Source organism: Chionomys nivalis, chromosome 18 (genome assembly GCF_950005125.1).
Source record: "Chionomys nivalis chromosome 18, mChiNiv1.1, whole genome shotgun sequence".
Classification (NCBI taxonomy): Eukaryota; Metazoa; Chordata; class Mammalia; order Rodentia; family Cricetidae; genus Chionomys; species Chionomys nivalis.
Genome location: NC_080103.1, coordinates 60,978,434 through 61,002,209, shown reverse-complemented (window position 1 = coordinate 61,002,209; position 23,776 = coordinate 60,978,434). Strand labels below are relative to the sequence as shown.

Below are 23,776 nucleotides of genomic sequence, written 5' to 3'. Positions count from 1 at the left end.
ATGACAGAATATTACTGGTAAACCATGGCCTCATGGCGATATATGATTAGTAGAAGTGGGTTAATTTAAGATGTAAGAGTTATCTAGGAACACAGCTGAGCCATTGTCCAAACAGTGTTGTAATTAATATAGTTTCTGTGCGATTATTCAGGTGTCCCAGTCTACATCTGATATCTCCAGAAGGATGTCACATCCATCCAACAATTGCATTTAGATTCCATTAAACAGATCTTTAATAGAATAGTTTAAAACCAAAATGTCATAAGTTTAAGTTTACACAATTTTTCACAGACATTGAAAGAACAATACTCAATTTCATATGGAAAAACAAAAAACCAAGATAGCTAAAACAATACTGTACAAAACAGGAACTTCCAGAGGTAACACCTTCCCTGATTTTAAGCTGTACTATAGAGCTATAATAATGAAAACAGCTTGGTAGTGGCATAAAAACACATATGAGGATCAATAGATTTGCATCAAAGACTGTGATGTAAATTCACAGACCTATTAACACCCGGTTTTTGAAAAAGAAGTCAAAATTACACAATGAAAAAAAGAAAGAATCTTCAACAAATGACTCTGGCATAACAGAATGTTGGCATGTAAAGAATGCAGACACAAAGCTAACGTCTAAGTGGATCAACCACCTCAATATAAATCTGCCACACTGAACCTCATCGAAGAGAAAGTGGGAAGTAGCCTTGAATGAATTGGCACAGGAGACAACTTCCTGAATAGAACAACAGTAGCACAGGCACTGAGAGCCACAACTAATAAGTGGGACCTCATGAAACTGAAAAGCTTCAGTAAGGCAAAGGACACTGACAATAAGACAAAAACAGCAACCTACAGAATGGGAAATGATCGTCACCAACCCCATATCAGACAGAGGTCGATTTCCAAACTATATAAAGAAACTAGACATCAACAACCCAAATAATCCAATTGAAAAATGGGGTACATATCTAAACAGAATTCTCAAAAGATGGTTATCAAATGTTTGGGATTCTTAAAGAGATGTTCAACATTCATAGCCATCAGGGAAATGCATGGGAGGCCTGCTCCTTTCTGAATAGAAACAGAGGAGTGGATGGGGGGAAGGAGCAGCGGGGAGGCAGGAGCAGCAGGGAGACAGGGGGTTCCAACAGCAGGAGAGCAGGGACAGAAAATTGCAGCTGTGATGAAACTAAATGAAAGAAATAAGAAGAAAAAAGAGTGAATACTCACAGCAAAACCTAAGCGGGAGATCGATCGCTGTCCTGACACTGACTCCTCAAAGGGCAGGTACAGAAAGTGATGCAACTTCATTTATGACTACAGAGATTTAAAAAATCCTAAAACTAGTAAACACAAAAGACTACTTCATTCAAACAGAACTGAAATCGAACTCGGCTTACTTCAGCAATGCAAACACAGTACAAGTTCCAGAATGTTCCAAGCTTTAATCCAGTGTGTAAACATATTTATGAATGATTCCTGTAGTCCCCAAGGAGTACATGGTGGTATTTAGACAGCACCTGCTCTCTATGTAAACCAGCGTATCTGTAAGAAGGCTTTATTAGTGTGGGGAGTGTGGGGAGAAAGCACATATCACATTCAAGGAGGGGAACACTGGGATAGTATCAGTACAGTCAGAGAGACAGAAGACACCTATATAATATTATGCCTGGATGTCTAACCCATACATTAAAATAATGAAAAATTTAAAACTATGATTTGAGAAAAAAAAGATAAAGGATCTTTGCCTAATGTGTACTTGAAGAACTAATCAAATCAACTTAAAATAACTTAAAATCTCTAAGTATGAAATAGAAAAATCAAAACATACACTTTATAAAAACTCTAATCTGGAACCATAAATATTTGCAAAACTCCAAAACCAAAACTATTTTAGTATATTCCTAGTGTAAGAATTAACTCAGTGATGACCAAATATGAACACACCCCACATATTAGGATGTTCTGAGCAGTTCCCTATCTCTGAAATGTGACGCAGGCCTGTGACCTCAATGTCACTGTGAGACAAAGAAAGGAAACTGTGGGGAACAGATTCAGTGCATCTCATTCACCACAAGTATAAGAATCATTCTCTCGTTCCCATTTATCTGAATTTGACACATGTAAAAATAGTTAGGACAATAACAACCAATCAATGAGCTCTCAGATGCACAAAATTACACACCCTCATCTGACTGGCAGCCACCATGGTCTACGTGGCACTAAGGATTCCATCTTTTTTTTTTTTTTTTTTGGTTTTTCGAGACAGGGTTTCTCTGTGGCTTTGGAGCCTGTCCTGGAACTAGCTCTGTAGACCAGGCTGGTCTCGAACTCACAGAGATCCACCTGCCTCTGCCTCCCAAGTGCTGGGATTAAAGGCGTGCGCCACTACCGCCCCGCTTAAGGATTCCATCTTCACAGCATTTGATGTAATCTGTCCATAAGCGGGGCGAGGTAGTAATCCCTGCTTTCATAGGTCAGGGAACAAATAAGAGTTACTGTAATAGCAGGGAGAGAACTGCATCTCACCAAGAGAATATCCAGAAAGCAAGTGGACCTTTATAAACATGGTGGATCCTGTTCTTCACATGGCTAATGAACTAGGGCAGTAGCGGCATCATGTTATCCACAGTCATGCATGATAACTAGAGACAGTGGAGACGCCGTGACTGATGTTCCGCCTTTCATGCTCCCAGTCCTGAGGTGGCGCCTTGAGTCTCACATGCACAGAAGAGAGATGAGCTGCACCTAGACCCTCCACCCCGTGAGAGACGCAGGAGCCTCTTGCCGTCACATGCTGACTCACTGGTGTCTTCCTTTCCATTCAACAAACAATGAACCATGTTAAGCATGTTTTCAGGCAGGAGGGGTGCGTGTAAAAAGAGGAGAGCAAACATTACCCTCATCTCTGCTAATCTGCCCCCTTTCATTCAATGAGTGTGGTTTCCTTTTACATTATATCCCTCCTGAAATTCCTACTTCTGCAAGCATTAAGAGACCATGTCCACTCATCGTAAGAAAGGAGTGATTATCTAGTAATCAAGTTTTCCTACCTTACTGTCAGTTTACGAGGCCGAAGCCTCCAGGAGGAACTATTGTGTAGCTATTAAATCCTATGTGTAATTTTTCTCAGTAACTTCTAAGAAAAACAAAATTGACTGTACCAAAGGATATTTTAAATAGTTTTAATAACATGCCCCCCCAAACCCTAACATTAGTACCCAAATTTCCCTCAAATCTTTCAGCATGGTATCTGAGTCTCCTTAAACCTGTGTGCAGCTCATCACTACCCAATCTGCAGCCCAGCCACACCCTCAGCAATGCCAGGGACAGGGACCAAACTGTCCCGTCCTAACTTCATCAGACCCAGACTCTCAGGGTTTGTTTTATTGCTGCTGTTGTTGCTTTTTCTTTGTGCAGTTGCTGATGGTCTCGTAAGGGACTTCCCTCATGACTCCCAAATTTCTATTTCTTGGGTCATGCACTGTCTCTTCCAGAAAATCTGGATGCTAACTTCATATTTCCTTCTGAACGTTATCTGACTTCCTCCTTCTATCTGGTTCCAGTCTTTGTGTTACCAAAGACAGGAGAAATTTTAAATAATTTGGTCATGAGTTTTAAATCCCAGGCAGGACCATATTTGGACATTTGTTGCTTGACTGAATTATTGAATTTTGAGTGCATTCTGCTTACCCATCCTACTGCTTTCCAGGCAGAATCTACAGAAATTCACTCCCTGTATCACGTGTCTGCTCCGTCACTCCTTTCCTTAGTCTCTGACCAGTTTCACTTCCTATACCTCAGATCCTGGTTTGTCTCAGGTTTGCTCTGAAGAAACTTTTATTACTGAATTCCTAATAAGCGAAATGCCAAGACAAAACGAACCTGATAGGAAGTGGTACAGTAAAGTATTAAAGCTTATGGAGAATTCCATTCTGGCCAGAAAAAGGTTGAAGACCAATTTGCATAGAATGAATAATTCCTCAAAAGTGAAACGGACAAGAATAGTTACAACTATTTTAAGAAACAAACATGAACACAGCTTGTAGGCTGGTTTGCGAATGATGACTATAAACAATGGCAGGACATGAGACAGGATTGATGAACTATGAAGGAATGGGCCTTCCATGTCATTAACAGTGATGGCTAACAAACTATTAGTCATACAGAAAAGATTTAAAGCACTCTGTATTTTAGCAAAAATGTTGTAATATTCAAGATGTTTGCAAGACCAATGTTATATTCTCTGAAACTTCACAGATATTAAATGATCTTTAAATAATGGATGCTACTCTAATTCTTCGCCCATGTGATAGTGACTTGTGCTAAGTGCATATATGCATTGCACCACATCCTGACTGGTCATCAGCATAGAGTAAGTTGGTGGTCAGCTTACAACACCAAGAGAGAGTCTCTGGACAAAGCAGATGCCACCCTGTTTTTTGTTGTTGTTGTTGTTATTTTTGTTTTGTCCTGCCTGTGAGCTCTAAGTTTATGGCATGCCCTGTCCCTGGAGCAAATTCACATAGGGAACAGTGGCTTCTGAGTAGGAAATGGTGACAGGATTAGGGTGGGGTACACTTGTCTTTAAAACAGTCATTGTAGTCCAGCCACTGCCATCAGATTTGAGGAGTGGACGGGAGTCACAGCCTCTGTTCACACAGGGACACTGGAATCCCAGCGGGGACGCTCTTCCCATTATGCTCAGGGCACTCAGGCTGTTGACAAGAGAGGTAGGTAGGTCCACAGGCGCAGCTGAACACAAGCAGAGAACTTTGGAGGTTGTCAAAAGCAACCACAGTTGATTTTACTACACTGCTGAATTGTCACCTCTAACATTACCTAACATATAACCAAAACAAAACCCTTAAAATAATGGAGACAGAAGTCATGTGTCAGAGTACCTGGGTTCAAAGATGACTATAAAGACACCTATCCCTTGGGGAATAAATTACGATCCAGAAGCAAAAGAGCGCAGTGTCGAGAATATCATAGACATTCAACAAGATCAAGTGAGTTTCTTTCTCTTTCTTGTTCTTTTCTCAAAACAATTTTTTTTTTTGATTTTTCAAGACAGGGTTTCTCCGTAGCTTTTTGGTTCCTGTCCTGGAACTAGCTCTTCTAGACCAGGCTGGCCTGGAACTCACAGAGATCCGCCTGCCTCTGCTTCCTGAGTGCTGGGATTAAAGGCGTGCATCACCACCGCCCGTCTTCTCAAAACAATTTCTGACTTGTCAAAAAATACTGGATAAATGTTAAACTGTACATAAAACTAAAATTACCAAATCCTTAATAAGCTAAATATAAATATGATTTTACATTTCAAAACTAAGCGGTTTCATGTTATTCTCACTACTCCCAACAATTAAACAAGAGTCATACATAGGCAGACACTGTCATGGTTATAGAATGGTTCGGGGAGCTACTAAGGCAATGTGCAATACTGTTCTTAGCATCACGTGACTTTTCTGACACCAACAGATTCTGAACCAGAATCTTTGCGACATAATGAAAATTACTTAAGTGAAACTGAAGATATTTTATTAATATTACATAGACCACAACCCTAGTACGGTAAATGATAAGCATGTCAACATACCTAATTATACTTACTTGTTTCCAGTGTGCAACCTTCCCTTTTGTATTAGATTCAGGCTTGAAAAGGAAGATATCCTCCAAAAATTTGTCTTCATGTCTTCCATCTACGCAGATCCATTTTGTTTCAAGTACCTTAATAATTTTCTGCAGAGGCCTTTTACGTGTAAAATATGGTCTGAATATAAGGGAGGAGAAAACAACTATTAATTTTTTCTTAATGAAAAAGTGAAACATCTTATGATCTAACCGTGTCTTAGCATTCATGATGATGAGTCCAGTGAACTATTTGTCTTTACCGTATTGCTATTCATGAAGCAAGGTATGCCACTAACATTCATACGTTCATTATATGATCAGTAAGATGCAAAATGGCTGCACACCTAAAAATGTCCAGTCCTTATATTCCACTCTGTGCCTTATGTGACATGGAAGGGCTGGCAGGACTGGGTTGGCACTGGGAAACAAGGAATGAGTGGCAGGTCTTATCTCCACTCTAGGGAAGTGACTTTCACTGCAGCATGGGAGTTGCTGGGCCTAAAGTTTCTATCTGACCTAATTGTGAATACAGAGGAAGTACACAGAGCAGTAATATCCTTAGAACTTAAGGCAAAAAAAGAATTGGGACATGTCTGCTAGTCACACTTATAAGCAAAAGTCAAGGTAAATTGCACTTACTTTTTAATCCTATTATATTATTTAGTGGAGTATCGTCTCACAAACACTATCTATAAACTAGCATCACATTTAAGGATACTGGATACTTTTTCCTCTAAGAGCAGAAGTAACCGCCGATGTATCCTCTCTCACCTAACCTTTTCAACACTGTGTTAGAATTCCCATTTGATCCTTTACAATCATAAGGAAAAGGTAGGCCAGCCCTGCCTTTGATTACAGAGTGAAGTGGTCAGTATTAGTGAAGAGATGCCAGCAATGCCAGCAATGCCAGCAATGCCAGCAAAAAGTGGGAAGACACTGATGCACGTACACCTCCCAGCACAGCAACACAGGACTGGAGGGAAAGTCTGTTACTGTAAACGGAAGTGGAAGAGATTAGAGCAAGGGGAGCAAGCTTCATCTACTAACAATCTCTGAAAGCATACCAAGTGAACTAAGTCAATCTCATGCACACACCCATCCTATGCGACAGAAAAAGATCATCTGTTAAAATGATAAGCCAAGTTGAAAATGGATCCTTAGCAATATCAGAAATAAAGCAATCCAAACAACACGGCGTTCCGACATCATTAACAAGCTCTATTTATTCCTCCATCCTCAATTTTCTTCCCTACCAATGCGCTAGTATACGGTGTAGTAAGACCTTTCCCGTTCACAGTTGCAGTGCACCTCTCTGGAGCAGCAACTCAGCTTCCCAAAGCTGTTCCTTTTGCTCCCCTTGCATACAGCACATGGGGAAAGGAGTGCATGAAAGCAAACAGAACACAGTAACCACGTGAGCAGGCTAAGCAGATGGATGCAGTCTTCCCTTAGGCTTCACTTCCAAGGGCAACCAGTGGTGCAGCCAGATGAACATGTTTATCCACAAGAGAAATTTTGAAGTAATCTCTCATGATCATTCAGTTGTCAAATGTAAATGCAAGCATGGATTTTCATGGGAAAGGAATTATTTTGCATATGCCCCAACAAATTATGCAGAAACAAACCATTAACTATATTACCATGGCTCAGCACTTGAGAAATGGAGGAAAGTGTTTTGTCCAGAGGAAGTGTCAGGCCAATGGACCAGGCAGATGACTGGTGCAGCAAAGCCACACTTGGGCTGATCCAAGACATAAAGCCAGCCACTGAGTTTGAAAATAATCATAGAGCTCTGAGAAGAAGTCACGCTGGGTTGGTGACTTCTGGAAATACAAAGCACTGTGAGAGAGACCCCACAACTAGGAAAGGCTAAAAGGAAAAGAACGCCGAGAATTCTCAAAAAGTTCAGGGCAAAAGAACAAGCATTTACTCAGGAAATTCCAAGTGTCCAGTGTAAGGATAGGTGTCACCCAGGCCACTACCTGCATACTTTCTTTACCCAGCCCAGTGCCACGGGAAATAAGTGCAGCCGCCAACACTGCCAAGATCCACATCAGGGCGATGCTTCCCCCAAGATGAGAAAGTATAGCCTCATGTCCGAGGCACTGGCCAGTGGGAAAGGCATCAGGGACAGATCACTGGAGCACCGGCTGCCCTTCCTCAGAGACATGCAGCTCAGCGATGCCTTCAGAGCTGAGGGGCTGACATAGCTTGGCAACCTGCTTGGGAAGAAAGCTGTCTTTCACCTCAGATTCCTGCTCTAGGCAAAGGAAATAAAGTTTTCCCAGGGATGGGACCAGAGCATGAGAACATGAAATCATAAAGCTGTCTAGATCTTGCCAAGTAAACTGACTAGAGAGATTGTGCAGGATGTTGAGCACAGTAGGTACACTAGCTGAGACAGTCTAGAAAACCTGCTCAGTAAAGAACACACTATACATGTGGTACAGCACCCTAAGTGTTACATTGCATAATCTAAAATGTCCTGACAAAGAAGTAAAAATATGAACTCTCCTAGAAAGGAGCTGGTAATACAGCCAGCTCTGGAAAGTCAGGGACATTAATATTTCTAGAGAAACAGTGCCTGCATATGAGGATAGTGTATTTTAAACAGAGATTTTAGTAAGGTGAAATGTAAGAAAAAAATAAGATTCCATTGCCAGAGAGTACAATAACAATTAATACATTTTACTAGAGTGGATCAAGAATAGACCTGCATTGAAATAAGCATTATGATAAAAGTCCACAAAAGACTATGGTTAAAGGATCATATCTCCACATAAAGAACCAAAGCAAGGACACTCAGGGTGAAGTACAAAGCATCTCCAGTGAAAGTGCTTACAAGGCTCACATACTGTCGATGTGAGCTTTTGTGTTATCCCAAAGACAAATCCTTAATGAGAAAATCTTAAATCAGGGTTACTTACCATTCCTACTGACTTAATAATGTCACTTAAATCTGCCATAACGTTCAAAGACTATGTCTGTGTCACTCTTGTGTACAAGATGAGATGCAGGACAGTGGGTATCCGTGAGTTCAGGTTTGGTTTCAATTATAATAGGACAGACTCAACTGCTATTTATTTATTCTGCATCCCTGATGAGGCCTTTCAACTGGTAAATTATATATTTTTTTCTTTTCCTCTAACCAATGGGACTTTTAACTCAGTGGGTCAATACTAGCCCACCCCTTCCTTCCCCCAGTCTAACCCCACAAGCGTTATCAATAGTTCCTCACCTGCTGGGACACTTACTTTTAATTTCTAAGTAGCCATATCTAACCCAGAACAAATGTCTGTAGTCATCTTAGCATGAAAGCCTCTTATAATTTTCAAACATCACATTTGAGGAAAACTAAATTGATACTTTTCTACAAACATACAAATCATACAGAAAAGTTTCTTTGTGGTATAAAGCAGCCCACCACACATGGCAAAAGAGTCAACAACAACAAGATGTCACAGAGATTTCAGTCGTGCTAGAGGCTTTCTTTTTATCGTCATTTTAGCACTGGCATCACTACACAGGTCTCCAGAATATGGAATTTAAAACATTATAGTAATAGAAGTTTTTTTTTTTCATGACAATGAGAAACATCTGCTCCTGGCATCATCAATCTATTCCAGAGAACATGATGGACATTAAAGAACCTTCATATGGAGTTTCCTTTCTTTGTGGTAAAAGCTAGCTGTTTGGGAAAGAAACTGCCCTTGCCTAGACTGCTGACAGTATGCTTTCCAAATTGGACAAACAGGACACACACATACTAGAAAACAATTGCCAAACTTTGTCAATGCAGGGTAGAACAGTCCATCAAAAAATCCTGTCAGATCTTCTAGGCATGTAGGCCAAAGATGGATGCCCTAATGTCGCAGATGAAACTTATCTGCAAATTCCAACAGGTTCTGTCATTTATCATAGCTTCATAAGTTGCTTACTCTGCACTTCCTTTTTACTCAGGTAACTATCCTTCTTGGATCTTTGATGAGATTGAAAGATAGGCAGTATAGAGAGCTGTATATACAAACTCCATTAGTAATGATAGTAAGTAGATGAGGTATAAAAGTTTGGATTTATCAGCAGAGGATAGATAATGGAGTATTTTCTCTGAATTTGCTAAATACAAATGTACTGGACATTGTGAATGTAATTCTTACCTGATAATTATTCTTAAAGTTCATAGTTTTATTATGTTAGAGTTAAAACCTTTCCTTTTTATTTAGACAAAAAGGGGAAATGATGTGGAATATTCCTTTACATGTGTAAAGATGTGTCACTGTGATTGGTTTTATAAAGATCTGAATGGCCAATAGCTAGAAGGAAGAGATTAGGTAGGACTTCTGTAGACAGAGAGGTCTTGGGGAAAAAGAAAGTTAGAGTCACCAGCCAGACATAGAGGAAGCAGGACAAGCAGGAGGAGAGATAAAAGCCACAAGCCAAGTGACAGCATGTGAAGTAATAGAAATGGGTTAATTAAAGTCATAAGTGCTAGTTAGAAATAAGTCTAAGCTAAGGCTGATCTCTCATAGTCTCTGTGTCATGAGTTGGGAGCTGGCAGTCAAAAAAGGCCTGCTATAGACAGATTATTTCCATCTCACAATGTCAAAGCTTTCATATATGGGCAGTGGCTTTGCTGCTTTGGGCCTGACATGAGGCTGAGCATCAAAATGGGGCAGCATGTGGTAGACCAGGATGCTTACCTTGGTGACCAGTAAGGAAAGAGCAAGAAGGAATTCAGGTCCTCACGGACCTTGTGTGTAGTTGTTTCTGAATTGAAACATCCCCTCCTGAAGGAGGAAGACTCACAAGCCAAGTTTCCAGAAACTCACAGGATCCCACGACACATGAATTTCAGATGGTTAAGACTTACTGGATTGGACTCTGAGGCTACACACAATAAGTAATAGGTATAGAAGAGAAAGCTCTGGTGTATCAAGCTGCTTGCAAGTTGGACATGGAGCTCCAGGCCCAGATCTTTAATGAACTGTCATCCATGCCACAGTGGGCTGTTCAGTGGTGCATAAACCTATGAGTGAATGTTTCTGTAAATCCCTGCATCCATACTCCTGCAAGTAATCCCAACAAATTATTCATGATGCCATACTTCAGTGAGCTTTTTCCTTGCTCTGTCAGTGGTACCTCTCTGGTGTGAACAGACAGTTGACTACACCTCTCCCAAGAACATCACACAGCACACCCCACCACATGGATACCATCCCCAGTGATCTGCTTGCTTCACTAGACTATTTTTTATTCAGCTTCAACCAATAATGTTGCCAGCTGATGGTAAAGCCTCAACATGTAAGTCCCTGGAGGGTATTCGAGATGAAAATTCTAGCAATACACAGTTCTACTGATGGCACCAAATTATCCTGCCTGTGGCGATAGTATGGTCCATCCGAAACTGAACGGAATTCACATTTTATAAATCAGCACAATACCTGTATTAATCAACATTTTTGTGTCCAATATAACTAAGACCTTGGAAAATGCATGATGTCACCTCTGTATGCTGTGACTATGTTTTATTGCCATTGGTTTTTAAAGAAACTGCTTTCAGCCAATAGCTTAACAGGGTAAAGTCAGGCAGAAAATCCAACCAGAAATTTATATAGAGAGAGTAGGTAGAGTCAGGGAGATGCCATATAGTTGCTGAAGGAGACAGACACCCCAGAACCTTGCCAGTAAACCATAAGCCTTGTGGTAATACACAGAATAAAAGAAACAGGTAATTTAAGATATAAGAGCTAGCAAGAAATACACTTAAGCTATTACTAAACAGTATTATAATTAATATAGCTTCTGTGTGATTATTCAGATCTGAGTGATCAGGAAATGAACGAGCAGCCTCCGCCTACAAATGTATATTCACTTATACCACTTTCCCAAAGACAAAAGGTTTAAGTCATATGATCTAGTGTCATCAAAATCAGTTCCTCTTCCTGAATGTATGCTTTCTAGAGAATGATCTAAAACCAAGAGGATAAAATTCTCATTGTCTGCAAGAACACTTGTGTTTGTCTTTCTGATGTTGCTGCAACAGAAGACCCACTCAACTTATGAAGAATCAGGATGTTTCTCCAAGTCATCCTAGACTAGCTGGTATCACTAGAGTGGGTCTACATCAAGACAAGGTGGAAATCAGCACATAGCTGTGGAAGGCATGTACTTGCTTTGATGATGTTACAATGTAACAGAACAGTCTCTATGAACACAGCATCATAAAGCTGCCAAACGGCAATGCCTCTATTTGATATGGTGCACACTCCTAGGCCAATTCCATCACTTTTTAAGTTTTTCAAATGCTACAATTAAAATACAGTATATGTAGTTCCTTTTCTGAAATATACCTGAATTGAGTATTTAAGTTCTCTGTCCCCCATGCCTATGAGACATATTTGCAAAATCTTCTTAACACTGCCATAAAAATTTGACTCAAGAATATTACCTTTCTGGGATCAATTCAGTGGTAGATAAAAAGAAAAAATGGCTTTATTTACCCATGGTTCACAACATATGAGTGTTATGTATATAACGTAAAAGTCAATAACCTCAGAAAAGTTATTGATGAGATTTATATGAACAACTGACTTATAATACTAAACCAGAACTACTAAATCTAAGCTACTGTCAACTTGAAGCCATACCAAATGTTCAAGATAATTAAGGAAACTTTATTATGCCCAAATACTTTTATATGATTTTCTCATAAAGAATAAACAAGGTGAAGTAGAAATTTAATTAAGAATTGCTAATGACTAATAAAAGTTAGCAGGTAAGCATTATCTGATGCATGCATTCTCTAATGCTATCTGTTTCTCATTGTGTTTTTGGAGATTGCTAGACTGTCCTCAATCCTTTTTCCTGAAGCTCCCAAGTCTGAGATTACAGATTTGAGATGCACCACATTCATCACGTTCTGTATGTCCACATAAGCTCTTTCCACCCATGTCTTTTTTGCTGTTCACTGAGGTTTTGAGAACCCAATAAAGAGTAGGACAGATTACAGTTACAACATGTCATTCTTTTTTTCAAACTATACGTTATTGAAGAAAAATACAAGTTTGAATTTGTTAAAATTCTTGGATGCTGTTATTTAAATTAGCATCAATTGCACAAAATGCTGTGTCTCATTAATGTACTTTACATGTGTATATCATTTATGTTGGCCATATTCAGCTTCCCATAGCCTTTACTGTCCAGTCTCCTTACAATCACTAACAATAGTGTTTCTTCTGCTTTCTATGTTTTAAACATGGTTTCTACATATGAAAGGAAACATTTCTCTTTCTGGGTCATTCTTATTTCCCTCAAATTCTACCTTTTCTTGGAAATTACATAATTTTATTTCTCTTTATGACCTAATACAACTTCATTGTGAATATATTCTGTTTTCTTCATCCGATCTATTGGTAGATTCCTCACTAATGCAATATTTTGGATATTTTGACTAGGGACATGATAAATATGGATGGGCAGGTATCTATGCACATCACTAGGACGAGGACTTGTGGTCATGTGAGTCTAAGAAAGTCTCTTACTCCTTTCCAATGTGCCAACCATTTACACTTCACTAATAGGGTCTTCTTGTCTGCCTGCGTTTGGAAACTTTGGTTGCCATCTTTTGAAGACAGCCATTCTGACTGGTTTGAGATGAAAACTCAATGCTGTTTTCATCGTATCCTCTGGTGGGTGAAGAACTTGAAGGTGTTTTCACATGTTTTTAGTCACTTGTGCCCTTTTTGAGAACTGCCTGGTCAATTCATTGACCTATTTACTCGCCGGATTTTAGGAGGGTTGAGAGCAGGTTTGCATTGTTTGTTTGTTTTAGTTATTTGTGTACTCTAGATACTAATCATCTGGCAATTTTTTCTTTTTCCGATTCTGTAATTTGTCTCTTCATTGTATTTACCATTTTCTCTATTTGGAGTGTTTTATTGTTGGTGGAGGTTTTTGATTTGTTTTGTTTTTGAATCTCAGGAAATCCTATATGGAAATGTTTGCTTTATTTCTGGGGTCACTGGAGGCCTATTTAGAAAATCCTTGCCTGCCTCTGCCTCTCAAAGTGTTATTTCCTGTCAAATCATATATTGATCCATATTACACAACAAAAGCAACTCATTCTTGAATATACCATGGTCTTCCTCTGTTAGTAGTTTGGTGGTTTTGTTTTGAGACTCAGTTTCCTTCTTTCCTAAAGTGGTGGTTTGAAAAAATATGGCCCCCAAAGGAAGTGGCAGCTTTAGGAGGTCTGGATTGTTGGAGTAGGTATGGCCTTTTTGGAGGAAGTGTGTCACTGTGGGGTTAGGCTCTGAAGTTTATGACTGTCAGTCAGCCTCCTGTTGCCTCCAAGTTGTGGACTCACTGTCAGCTATTCCTCCAGCACCTTGTCTGTCTGCATGCCGCCATACTCCCTACCATGATGATAATGGACTCAGCCTCTGAAACTGCAAGTGAGCCACCCAGTTAAAAATATCCTTCAAAAGGGTTGCTATGGTCATGGCGTCTCTTCATAGCAAAAGAAACCCTAACCAAGACACCTAACAACCCCTATGTAGCCATGGCATGGGCTGCTCAGATCATCTTGTGGAGCTCACTGAGAGATGCACAGCTGGCTGACATCCCAACTTTGTTCTCTTGGAACTTCCTTGCTCCCCAAGGATTTTTCTAGCCATTAGCCAAGCACATGGAAGACAATGTTGACAGCCTGTTTCTGTCTGATGCAGGATACCTGCATTGTACAACCTTGTGCAAGGATCCTCAGATGACCTGGTTAAACGTTCTTCAGTTAGATTGCTGCCTGAGACTCTTCCTGTGATGCTGATGATCAAACCTAGGGCTTTGGGAATACCATACAAGCAGTCTACCAACTGAACTGTACCCAGAACAAAAGTCAATTTTTATTTCTAGTTTACTTGATTTTATTTTAACCTCAAAGGGGTGCTAAATTAGATAAGATGATTTTTCTGAGACACTGAGATGATTTTCCTGTACTTGCTAGTGCATTAGTAATACCTGTATATCAAGCTGGGCTGGGGGTCTTAGCAAAATCTCAAAGGAATATTCATTTCTGAACTCATGCAGACCTCAAACAGGCAGGATGCAGACTTGTCTAGGACTGACTTCTCTGTATTCTGGCTGACTTCTGTCAGGAGTCTCACTCCCAGCTAATGATGAGCACTCTCTGGTCCTTTGCAGGTGCTCTTCCCCACTCAGATAGACTACTTGACGGTAATCTTGAGAGTGATAATACGGAGCAAAGCCATATGAGTCACCTGCAAAGTCTTCTTGCCCTGTGCGAAATGAGAAAAATAGGATGGAACTTTTGCACCGTGGACCCAAATGGTTCAGTTTGCACAGGGTTCAGCTGACACAGCAATGGACAGATCAAAACTGGTCTGTCTCTCCATTGTTATTTCTGTTAAGCTAACCTCGCATTCCTGGGATAAACTTATGTATTAGATCTTTATGTACCACTGAATCTCATGCTAAACTATTTCCAGGTTTTCACATTATGCATTCCAGGACTGACTGACCTACAATTTTCATTACTGCAGAATTCTCATCCAGTTGTGTGATCATTCCAAGCAACAGACAAGATGTATGTCTTTGCTTTCTAAGAACTTTGAGAAACAGAGTAACTACAAAGACAGCAGTTATAATGTGATCATTTTGTTGTATTTGGTCTCTGCTGTCCTCATACCTTCATTATATTGCTCTCTTTATTTCTTCTTTCTCTTTTCTTTATTGCGCTTGTTGGAGAATTATCTATTTATTGCTCTTCAAAAAGAACAAATTGTAGACTTACTGATTTTACATACATTCCTTATTGTTCACTGTATATTTATGCTCTATTTCTTCAACTTCTATATGTTCATTACCTTCATGTACACTCATATTGAATAGAGTTTGTTTTTCCTCTTAATGTGACAGATGCTTAATCTTTAATATGTCAGTTTTCTCCTTTCCATAAATATAATCAAATGTTCTACACAATACATATGATTTTCTGTTTCTTTCCATGTACTATGTAGCACTGATGGACAGTGCCCAATTTCCTTTCTCCCTTTCAGCTTTAGGAACAAAGGCCAAGTTTCCTATCTATGAGAAAATGACAGTGGACACAAGCTTGTGTCACCTCTGCTGCCAGTGTATAACATGATGAATCCCTTTAGAGGCTGAGTAACATCCCTGCCATGCCATGCTCTGCACAAGTGTGATGTGTCAGAAGTTCAAAGGGCACCATATTATTTTTCTCACCTCACACAGGAAAGGAAGATGTTCTAGGTGTCTCATGAGACATTTGCTTCCTGCTGTCTCTCTAATGATCACATTATATTGCTGAATATACGATGTTTTGCAAATGTAATTATGGCTGCAACAGTAGAGTATCTGAGAGGTCCTACCAGTGCACATGAAGACAGACATGGAAAGAAGCGCTTCCTTGGGCACTGATAAGACACATCAGAGAATTTGAGGCACAAGAACAATGTGATCCTCCACTAGCTGTCATTCCCAGGAAAGAACTATAATGGCAGAGACGATGGCAGCCACTGAGGACCACAAGTGACTGACACTGGAACTCAAGGTAGAAATGTGGAATAAAAGTAAGGAATCAGGGGTCAGCAATATTGTTTGAAGTCACAGATATCAGCTTCTTTGACTATAAACTTTAATAGAAAAAAAAATAAAACGTAAAACTCTGCTAAGCCACACTTAAGGTAATCTATGTTACATGCAAACAAATAAATGATATACAAATGCATTGCTTCTTCTTTGAAAATGTAGTATTAAGTTGGATAAAGCTTTCAAAAATTATAACCTAATAGTTATAGGGCTTCCTATTTTACTCCTACTATGAATACTATATATTATCATCTTTGTCTTCTATCATATTCACTTGAATACATAGCAAATATCTTTAAATTACAAATCATAAAACTCAGCTAAAATCTAACTAATTAAAAACCCAGCATTCAAAAGGCTCTTGCCATATGGCCCTGTCTATCAAAAGAACTTGTGATGACACAGTGAAGACTAGAGTAGCAAACAGTCTTCTCTAAATAAGATGACCTTTATTTTATGAAACTGTATGAAACTATACCTGACACTTTTACCTATTTTATACACAAGAAATATGCAACCACCTGAAATCAGCTATTTGAATTAACCTATAAACTCTGGCTATGCTTAAATAACAGTTTCCTTAACTGTTACTCTCAAAACTACAGGATATTTTAAGTATAAAATATTATTTTCTGAAAACATAAAGTATGAATGATGGTGATTTAAGAAATAAAAAGAAAAACCCTGATACCTGTAAGACTTTGGAGTTCAGAAAGGAGGAGACAGATGGAAGAACTAAGGCAGGTGATGAAGAGAAAGAAGACAGAAACACATTCCCAAAAAGACTGGAGAGGTAACTCAAGAATGCTGAACCACCTACAACGTATTCAATGCAAGAGATGAAGCACAGGGAATAGGATTTGGAATGTTTTTTGATTATGAAGTCCTGATATTAACCACAGTTCAACTCTAGGTCAAAACTCAAAGGTCACAGGAAGTACCTGGGGAAAGACTTAAAATTAAGATGGGAAACATCAAATTGGAAGGAGGTACACAGAAGAAAGGAGATGGTGGGACCCCAGCCACAGGTCCCTGAAAGACAGATATGTTTTAGACACCGCAACACCACAGAGGGGAAAGCTTCAGGACAAGAAACACAAAGGAATTTTCTTACAGCTCAGGAAATCCATCCAATCTCATAAAGATGTGTGCATGGTAAAGGACAAGCAGAAAACAGAGAATAATAGGATCGCTATTGACAATGAGAGTAAGATCAAGAGATAAAAGCATAATTTAAAAAGGGGAAAAAACAACCTATTGCCATGAAATGAACTACACAAAACAGCATGAAATTGTTTGGGACTCAGAAAGCAACACCAGCTAGAATCAGGCGACTTCAGAAAATGAGGGTAGAGGGCAGAGAGGGATCAGCACTTTCAAATCCATTCAGCCTAAGTGAGAAGGGGCATGATTACCAGGAAACACGAAGGAAAGTGCTCTAATAAAAACAAATTAAAATAAAATATTCATAAATCTAAGGAGAGGGAATCACTAACTAAGGAGCTAATACCATTGTGACAAATGAAACAAGTGTTCTGCATCGTTCTTCCGTTTAAACACGTTTAAACATGCAGCGGGTCTGCAGCCTCACTGAGTGCGCTGCTGGCAGCAGTGTCTACTTAGAACTCTCCAAGTGCTTTGTTCATACTGTAGGAGTAAACTAGGGTTTGAAATTTCTGATAAGTTGATAATCACAGCTCTCTTGGAGGAAGAGGAAGACAGTCTTCAATGAAGGCAGAGATGAACCTTGTATGGGGGATTATCACATGAAGTCATTCTGGAAAGCAGGATCCATTCTACACTGAGTGTCTGGACATGGCTTAGGAACCAGGATGACCCATGGTCATGCAACACATCCAGCTCCTACATCTTAGTCTTTAAATGTCACTCCTGTCTGAGAGAACTGGAGGTCTCTGGTGATACTCAGTGACAGGAGTGGGAAGAAAAAACAGAAGGTCAAGGGACAGAGGACTCAGCACACACGCAACAAAGCCACAAGCTACAGATTCGACACAGCCCTTTTCTTCATAAGCACCTACCAGTGAGCCACGCAGCAGCTCACTGATGTGCAATACAGCACTCAGACTCTGATTACACGTGCTGGGATTGTGAGCAGTGTCCAGTCAAAAGGGATATTATCTCAGGTTATAGCAGTAGCAGAGGGGGCCTCGATTCTGAGACAGACACACAGTCCTGAGTTCAATAACAAAAGATTCCAATAAAACCTAAAATCTTCTTATACTTTTAAGGTATATAAACTTATTTTATCTTATTTACATATATATACCCTTATTATATATAAATATATACATATATTGTAGTATGAATTCTATTACCACCTTGTAGAATTATATAAAGTCACCATTTTATCATATATAAATATATATGATAATATATACATATATACATAAAACTATGACTATGATTCTAATAAGAGAAAATTTCAACATAGGTTCTTGGTTGGTATCTTTAATTCTTAATAAAAATATAGTATTCAAAAATTGCAAAATTTGTACATACAAATTACTTTACAGTCAATTAAAAATACAAATAAAGGCATCAAATTCTGATTATGTATCATAATATGGCATTTTTCTTATTGAACTTTATACAGCTCAAGTATAGTGTAAATATTATTTTGAGAACAGAAACTACAAAGGTGCAAATTATTCTAGAATTTACTTCTTAAACTTGATATTTCTATCTCATTTCAACATTCAGATGATTAAGAAAAGGAAACATACCTCAAGTGTTTCCTAACTATGAAACCACGTATCCATCTTTGAACAATCAACACTGGTGAATTATGAGCCAGAATTCCATTAATCCTTGAAATAACACGTTTGATAGTATTAATTTCATCCTCATAGGTAGTACCCTATATGAAGAAATTTTATTCAGTAATTTTTATTTTTCATTAAAGCATTTATCAAAGATATCTAAATGAATTAATAAATTTTTAAGCAACGTCTTGTCAGCATACTAGTTGAATAGTAAATATACATTGTATTAATTAAAATATAATCATTAGTATTTTCAAATAATTTCAATTTTCTGCACAATATTCAAGATTCCTGATAGCATCCTCTATCTCAGACTGTTCTCCCAATATGGAGACATACGTGAAATCATCACAGTAGTAATCCTCCTCTTTGGAAAGCAGTGATGTGAAACAGTGCCTCCTTAAACATGAAGATGACCTTTGATGTGCATTATTGTAATGGGGGGCACATAAAACTCCTGAACATGACACAACTCCTCAGGGCTGTGAAGGTTAGGTGTGCTGTTGGACATCCTTTGTTGTAGTAAGGTTGCTTGATTGTTTTATACACATTTGTATTTTATTTCTGTTGTTTATATTATTTTATATTTTACTATGAGGCTCATGGCCTACTGGCAAGGTTACAACATATCTGTTTCTGGTGGCAGCTCCATGGCTTCTTCTTTGACTCTGCCTTCCTTCTCCTAGCATTCAGTCTAGTTTTCCTGCCTAAATAAGTTCTACCTTGCTATAGGTCCAAACAGTTTCTTTATTAATCAATGGTATTCACAGTATACTGAGTGGAATCCCACATCACCTTCCCTTTTCTGTTTAAATAAAAAGTAAGGTTTTAATTTTAACATAGTAAAATTACTTCTAACAAAACAGGTATCAGGCAAGAATGATAGTTATAATATTTATATCTATTTTTACCATAACTAAGGAAAATATAAATTCTTCAACTTCATCAAAGACTCCAGAACATTACCTAAGTAAACAGAAAGTACATTGTAAGTAACTTTCAAACTCTAGAATTAAGATTGACATTTTGCTGCCTGTACAGTCACCCAAAGTTCTTCTGTATCATTGGGGCATCCATCTTCAGCCTACAGGCCCACAGTATCCATGGAAAAGCAGACTTTTCCATGAAGCAGGAAATTTCAAAGATAGTTCCGCCTATATTGGCAGTTTGTCAGTCACTTTCCTCTGTTTCCTGCAGAATGTCTGGCAGACTCTTTCATGAAGCAGGAACCCTGAAGAAACATCTCACCTTTAGGCAAGTTCTGTAGTCACTTCTCTGTGGGTCCTGAATGTCCAGTTCATACAGCATAAAATCAAGCAGTCCAGGCAAGAGCAGTTGCTTGCCCAAATGGCTAACCAACTCCATAAGGAGCCTTGTCAATGAGCATCTTTCTCTTGAAGTAGATTGGTCCTGCCAGGAGCAGATGTGCCTCATTGTCATGATAAGTCCTAAATTCTTAAAACATTTTAAATGCCATATTCTATAGTCCTTGAAAGGTTTGAAGAATACCTATGTATCTGAAATACACCTCTGTACATCTAGAAAATCTAACAACATAACAAAAAACTTGACTATTATAGATGATTATCTGTTAACCTACATTTCCCAATTATACATTACATTTCCAATGAGCTGCACAAACACAATACCTTAATCAAGAGCAGACATATACATATACACAGTATAACAAAACTGGCATTAAAATTGTATCAATAAACCAAAATCTATATCAGTGCAAGTCTCTATAGCATATACCCCTGTTAAAGTAAGCAAACATTTATAAACAATCATTTAGGGAATTTGGGCATAGTTCTATCCAAACTGCTTCCTGCTTTAGGATTGGCAAAACAATATTTTGGGGGTGTTTATGGCAACCTTTCAGGGAATCTTGGCCCATCAAACCACATTAGTCTTAAAAAAATTCACAGGTCCTCATCTTCTGTGGAAACAAAAGCAGAACCTCTTTTCCAAAGTGACATATCCTTAGACTCAAATTCTGAAGACAAGATACCTTTAAAAGTATATATGTTGGTTACTTAGCTCTCTCACAGTATACAACATATATACAATATTTGTGTATATATTCCATCTTTATGTGGCTTATTTGTTTTAAATCTATTACTTTTAAATATTTATTTTATTATCTTTACTCCTTTAATCCATGACTGTCTATACTCTGTCTCTTTAAAGACTTTATCTTTTTTTCTAAACCATTTACTTCTTTTTATAACTGTCCATAATTTTTTCCTTTTCTCTCTAAAGACCGCATACTTTTATCAAAACTGTAAGCTATTTAGAGGTCTTTGTTATCTGAATCTATCTGATTATGTATCTGTAATCCTTTTCTGACCAGAAATACTTCTTAAAATGCTAAGCCTTAGCATGACTAAGGGCCAAGGCTGTTTCGTTTTTTGGCTCCATCAAGTCCAACATGGAGGGGCTAAGGTCTGTTTAGTATGAGTCATGCTCACAGCCCTATTTTCAGGCACACAGCAGGTCTATGTTGACATTAAGCAAGTTATATCACTCTTCTCACAAACTCTATTTAAATGCTTGGCCTCCTGAAAGAGTCCGAGTTTGTGCTGGCAGCACAGTTCAAGAACTGCAGTTTCGTTTTTTTTTTTTTTTTTTTTTTTGATTTTTGTTTTTTGAGTATTTTGGTGGTGGTGGTGTTTTGTTTTGTTTTGTTTTTTCTACTACTGAATCAGGAAAGGTTCCCTTAAAGGAGTCATGGCCAGCAAACAGAGCCCATGTGAAAAAAAATGTAGCTAAATTTTGTTTTTCAGTGTCTAGAATTCCATGTCCTCTCAGGTTTTACATGGATATAGTTAACCATGTTGGATTGCCAATTTGTTGTAGTAAGGCTGCTTGTTTGTTCCCAGCTGCTAATCCCTGAAATATCCAAACAGAAAATGTATTAATTAAATCATTGCTTGGCCAATTACTTAAGTATATTGCTAGCTAGCTCTTACATCTAGAATTATTTTAGATTTTACCATAAGGCTCATGGCCTACCGGCAAGGTTATAACATATCTGTCTCTGGCGGTGGCTCCATGGCTTCTCCTTTGATTCTGCCTTCCTTCTCCCAGCATTCAGTTTAGTTTCCCTGTCTAACTAAGTTCTACCTTGCTATAGGTACAAAGCAGTTTCTTATTAACAAATGGTGTTCACAGCATACAGAGGGGAATCCCACATCAACCCTTCTTTGTGAACTAATTTTCTTTTTGCAAATTGCCAGACTCTGAGGTCACAACCTCACTCTGTCTCATTGATCACTGACAAATTAGAATTGTAGTCACTTATACTCATGTTTAAACTACATAATAATACATTAGAAAGAAAATACTTACATTGTTTTTAGGTGCTGTTGGGTGACACTATTCCTATGGAGCTGTGAACCAATGCCTACTCAACCCTGATAGGAAAATACAAAGGTCCAACTTGGGGAACAAAAGAGTTTATTGGGATTATTTATAGGAGTGTGGGTAAGGGTGACTCTAAGGAAGCTGCATCAACAGAATTCTACACAGCATGAGGGGAACATCACAAAACCTAGAAGCATGGAGCACATGTGATGACATATGGGAAGCTCAGCAGATCAGAGCGTGTCTTTTAGGTAGGTCTGCTGTTCTGGGACTCTTCCAAGCTCCTTGCAGTCCTCATTGCTTACATAACCTTTGAGAATGCTGGGGCTTGCACATCTGGTGGGTTTCAGGAACTTCCTGTGCTTTAATAGGCTTCCTTTTGGAACACACTGAGCCTTACCCTATAAGAAAACTGCTAAGCAACAGACCTAATCCTATAAACTATCAGTCTGTATGCATTCACAATCCACTTTTCTTTCTAGATACTCAACCAGCTTTATCCTTCTAGAAGCCCCTGCCTCTAAATCACAAAGCCTGGCAGATTTCTACATTCATTACTGGTAATCAAGCCATGTATTGGTCCATAGTTTCCTTTTTTCCAACAGTAGTAAAAACAGAAAAAAACAAACACTCCTAAGTGATATGTGAATTAATTCCTATTCTCTCCCTCCCTGAGTCACCATACACACTATTTATTATCAAACAGAGACTCCACAGTACCCATCTGTACACACTGCATTGGTGCTTTCTGCAGTTTTCTGACCCCACTGAAAAGTCAGCATCCGATTTCTTAGAACTAAATGTTTGTTCTTCACCATCTAGAGGTTTCCTCACTGCAGAGTTTCACCTAGGTGTATTATCTAAATATCCCCTCTAACTTTGTCTAAATTCTTCCACATAGTCTCTGAGCACTTGATATCAATCAAATTTCAAAATATTCTACAGATAACCTAGAACTTTCACATGGCTGAACTACTGTCTCAATGTCTTAGTCTTTTGCCATCAGTTCCTACTTTTTGATGGTGATTTGATCTTCTTATTCTGAGACAGTACCCTCCTGTCAATTCTCCATTACACACCACAATCTTTAGTTTTATCTAACTCCAGCCTCTTAGTTAGTGTTACTATTGCTGGGATGAAATACCATGACCAAAGCAATGTGGAGAGCAGAAGGTTTATTTGGCTTACACTTCCATATCATTGTTCATCATAGAAGGAAGTCAGGACAGGTATCTGCAGGCAAGAGCTGGTGCAAAAGCTATGGAGGAGTGCTGCTTCCTCACTTGCTCCCTATGGCTTGCTCAGCCTATTTTTTTATAGAACCCAGGACCACCTACAGAAGGGTGTCCCCACTAAAATTGCACTTG

The 23,776-nt window shown here is 38.7% G+C and overlaps 1 protein-coding gene across 2 annotated transcripts in view; it reads right to left on the bottom strand.

The window, feature by feature from the left end:
• The window catches only part of Lrriq3 (leucine rich repeats and IQ motif containing 3), a 91,798-nt gene that overhangs the window by 45,696 nt on the left and 22,326 nt on the right, over positions 1-23,776 (bottom strand). For both annotated transcript variants that reach the window (XM_057793724.1, XM_057793725.1), the window contains exons 4-5: positions 19,005-19,138; positions 5,614-5,773 (exon numbers count right to left, since the gene is read on the bottom strand). In XM_057793724.1, coding sequence (XP_057649707.1) covers positions 5,614-5,773; positions 19,005-19,138 — 294 coding nt within the window. The remainder of the gene's footprint in view (positions 1-5,613; positions 5,774-19,004; positions 19,139-23,776) is intronic.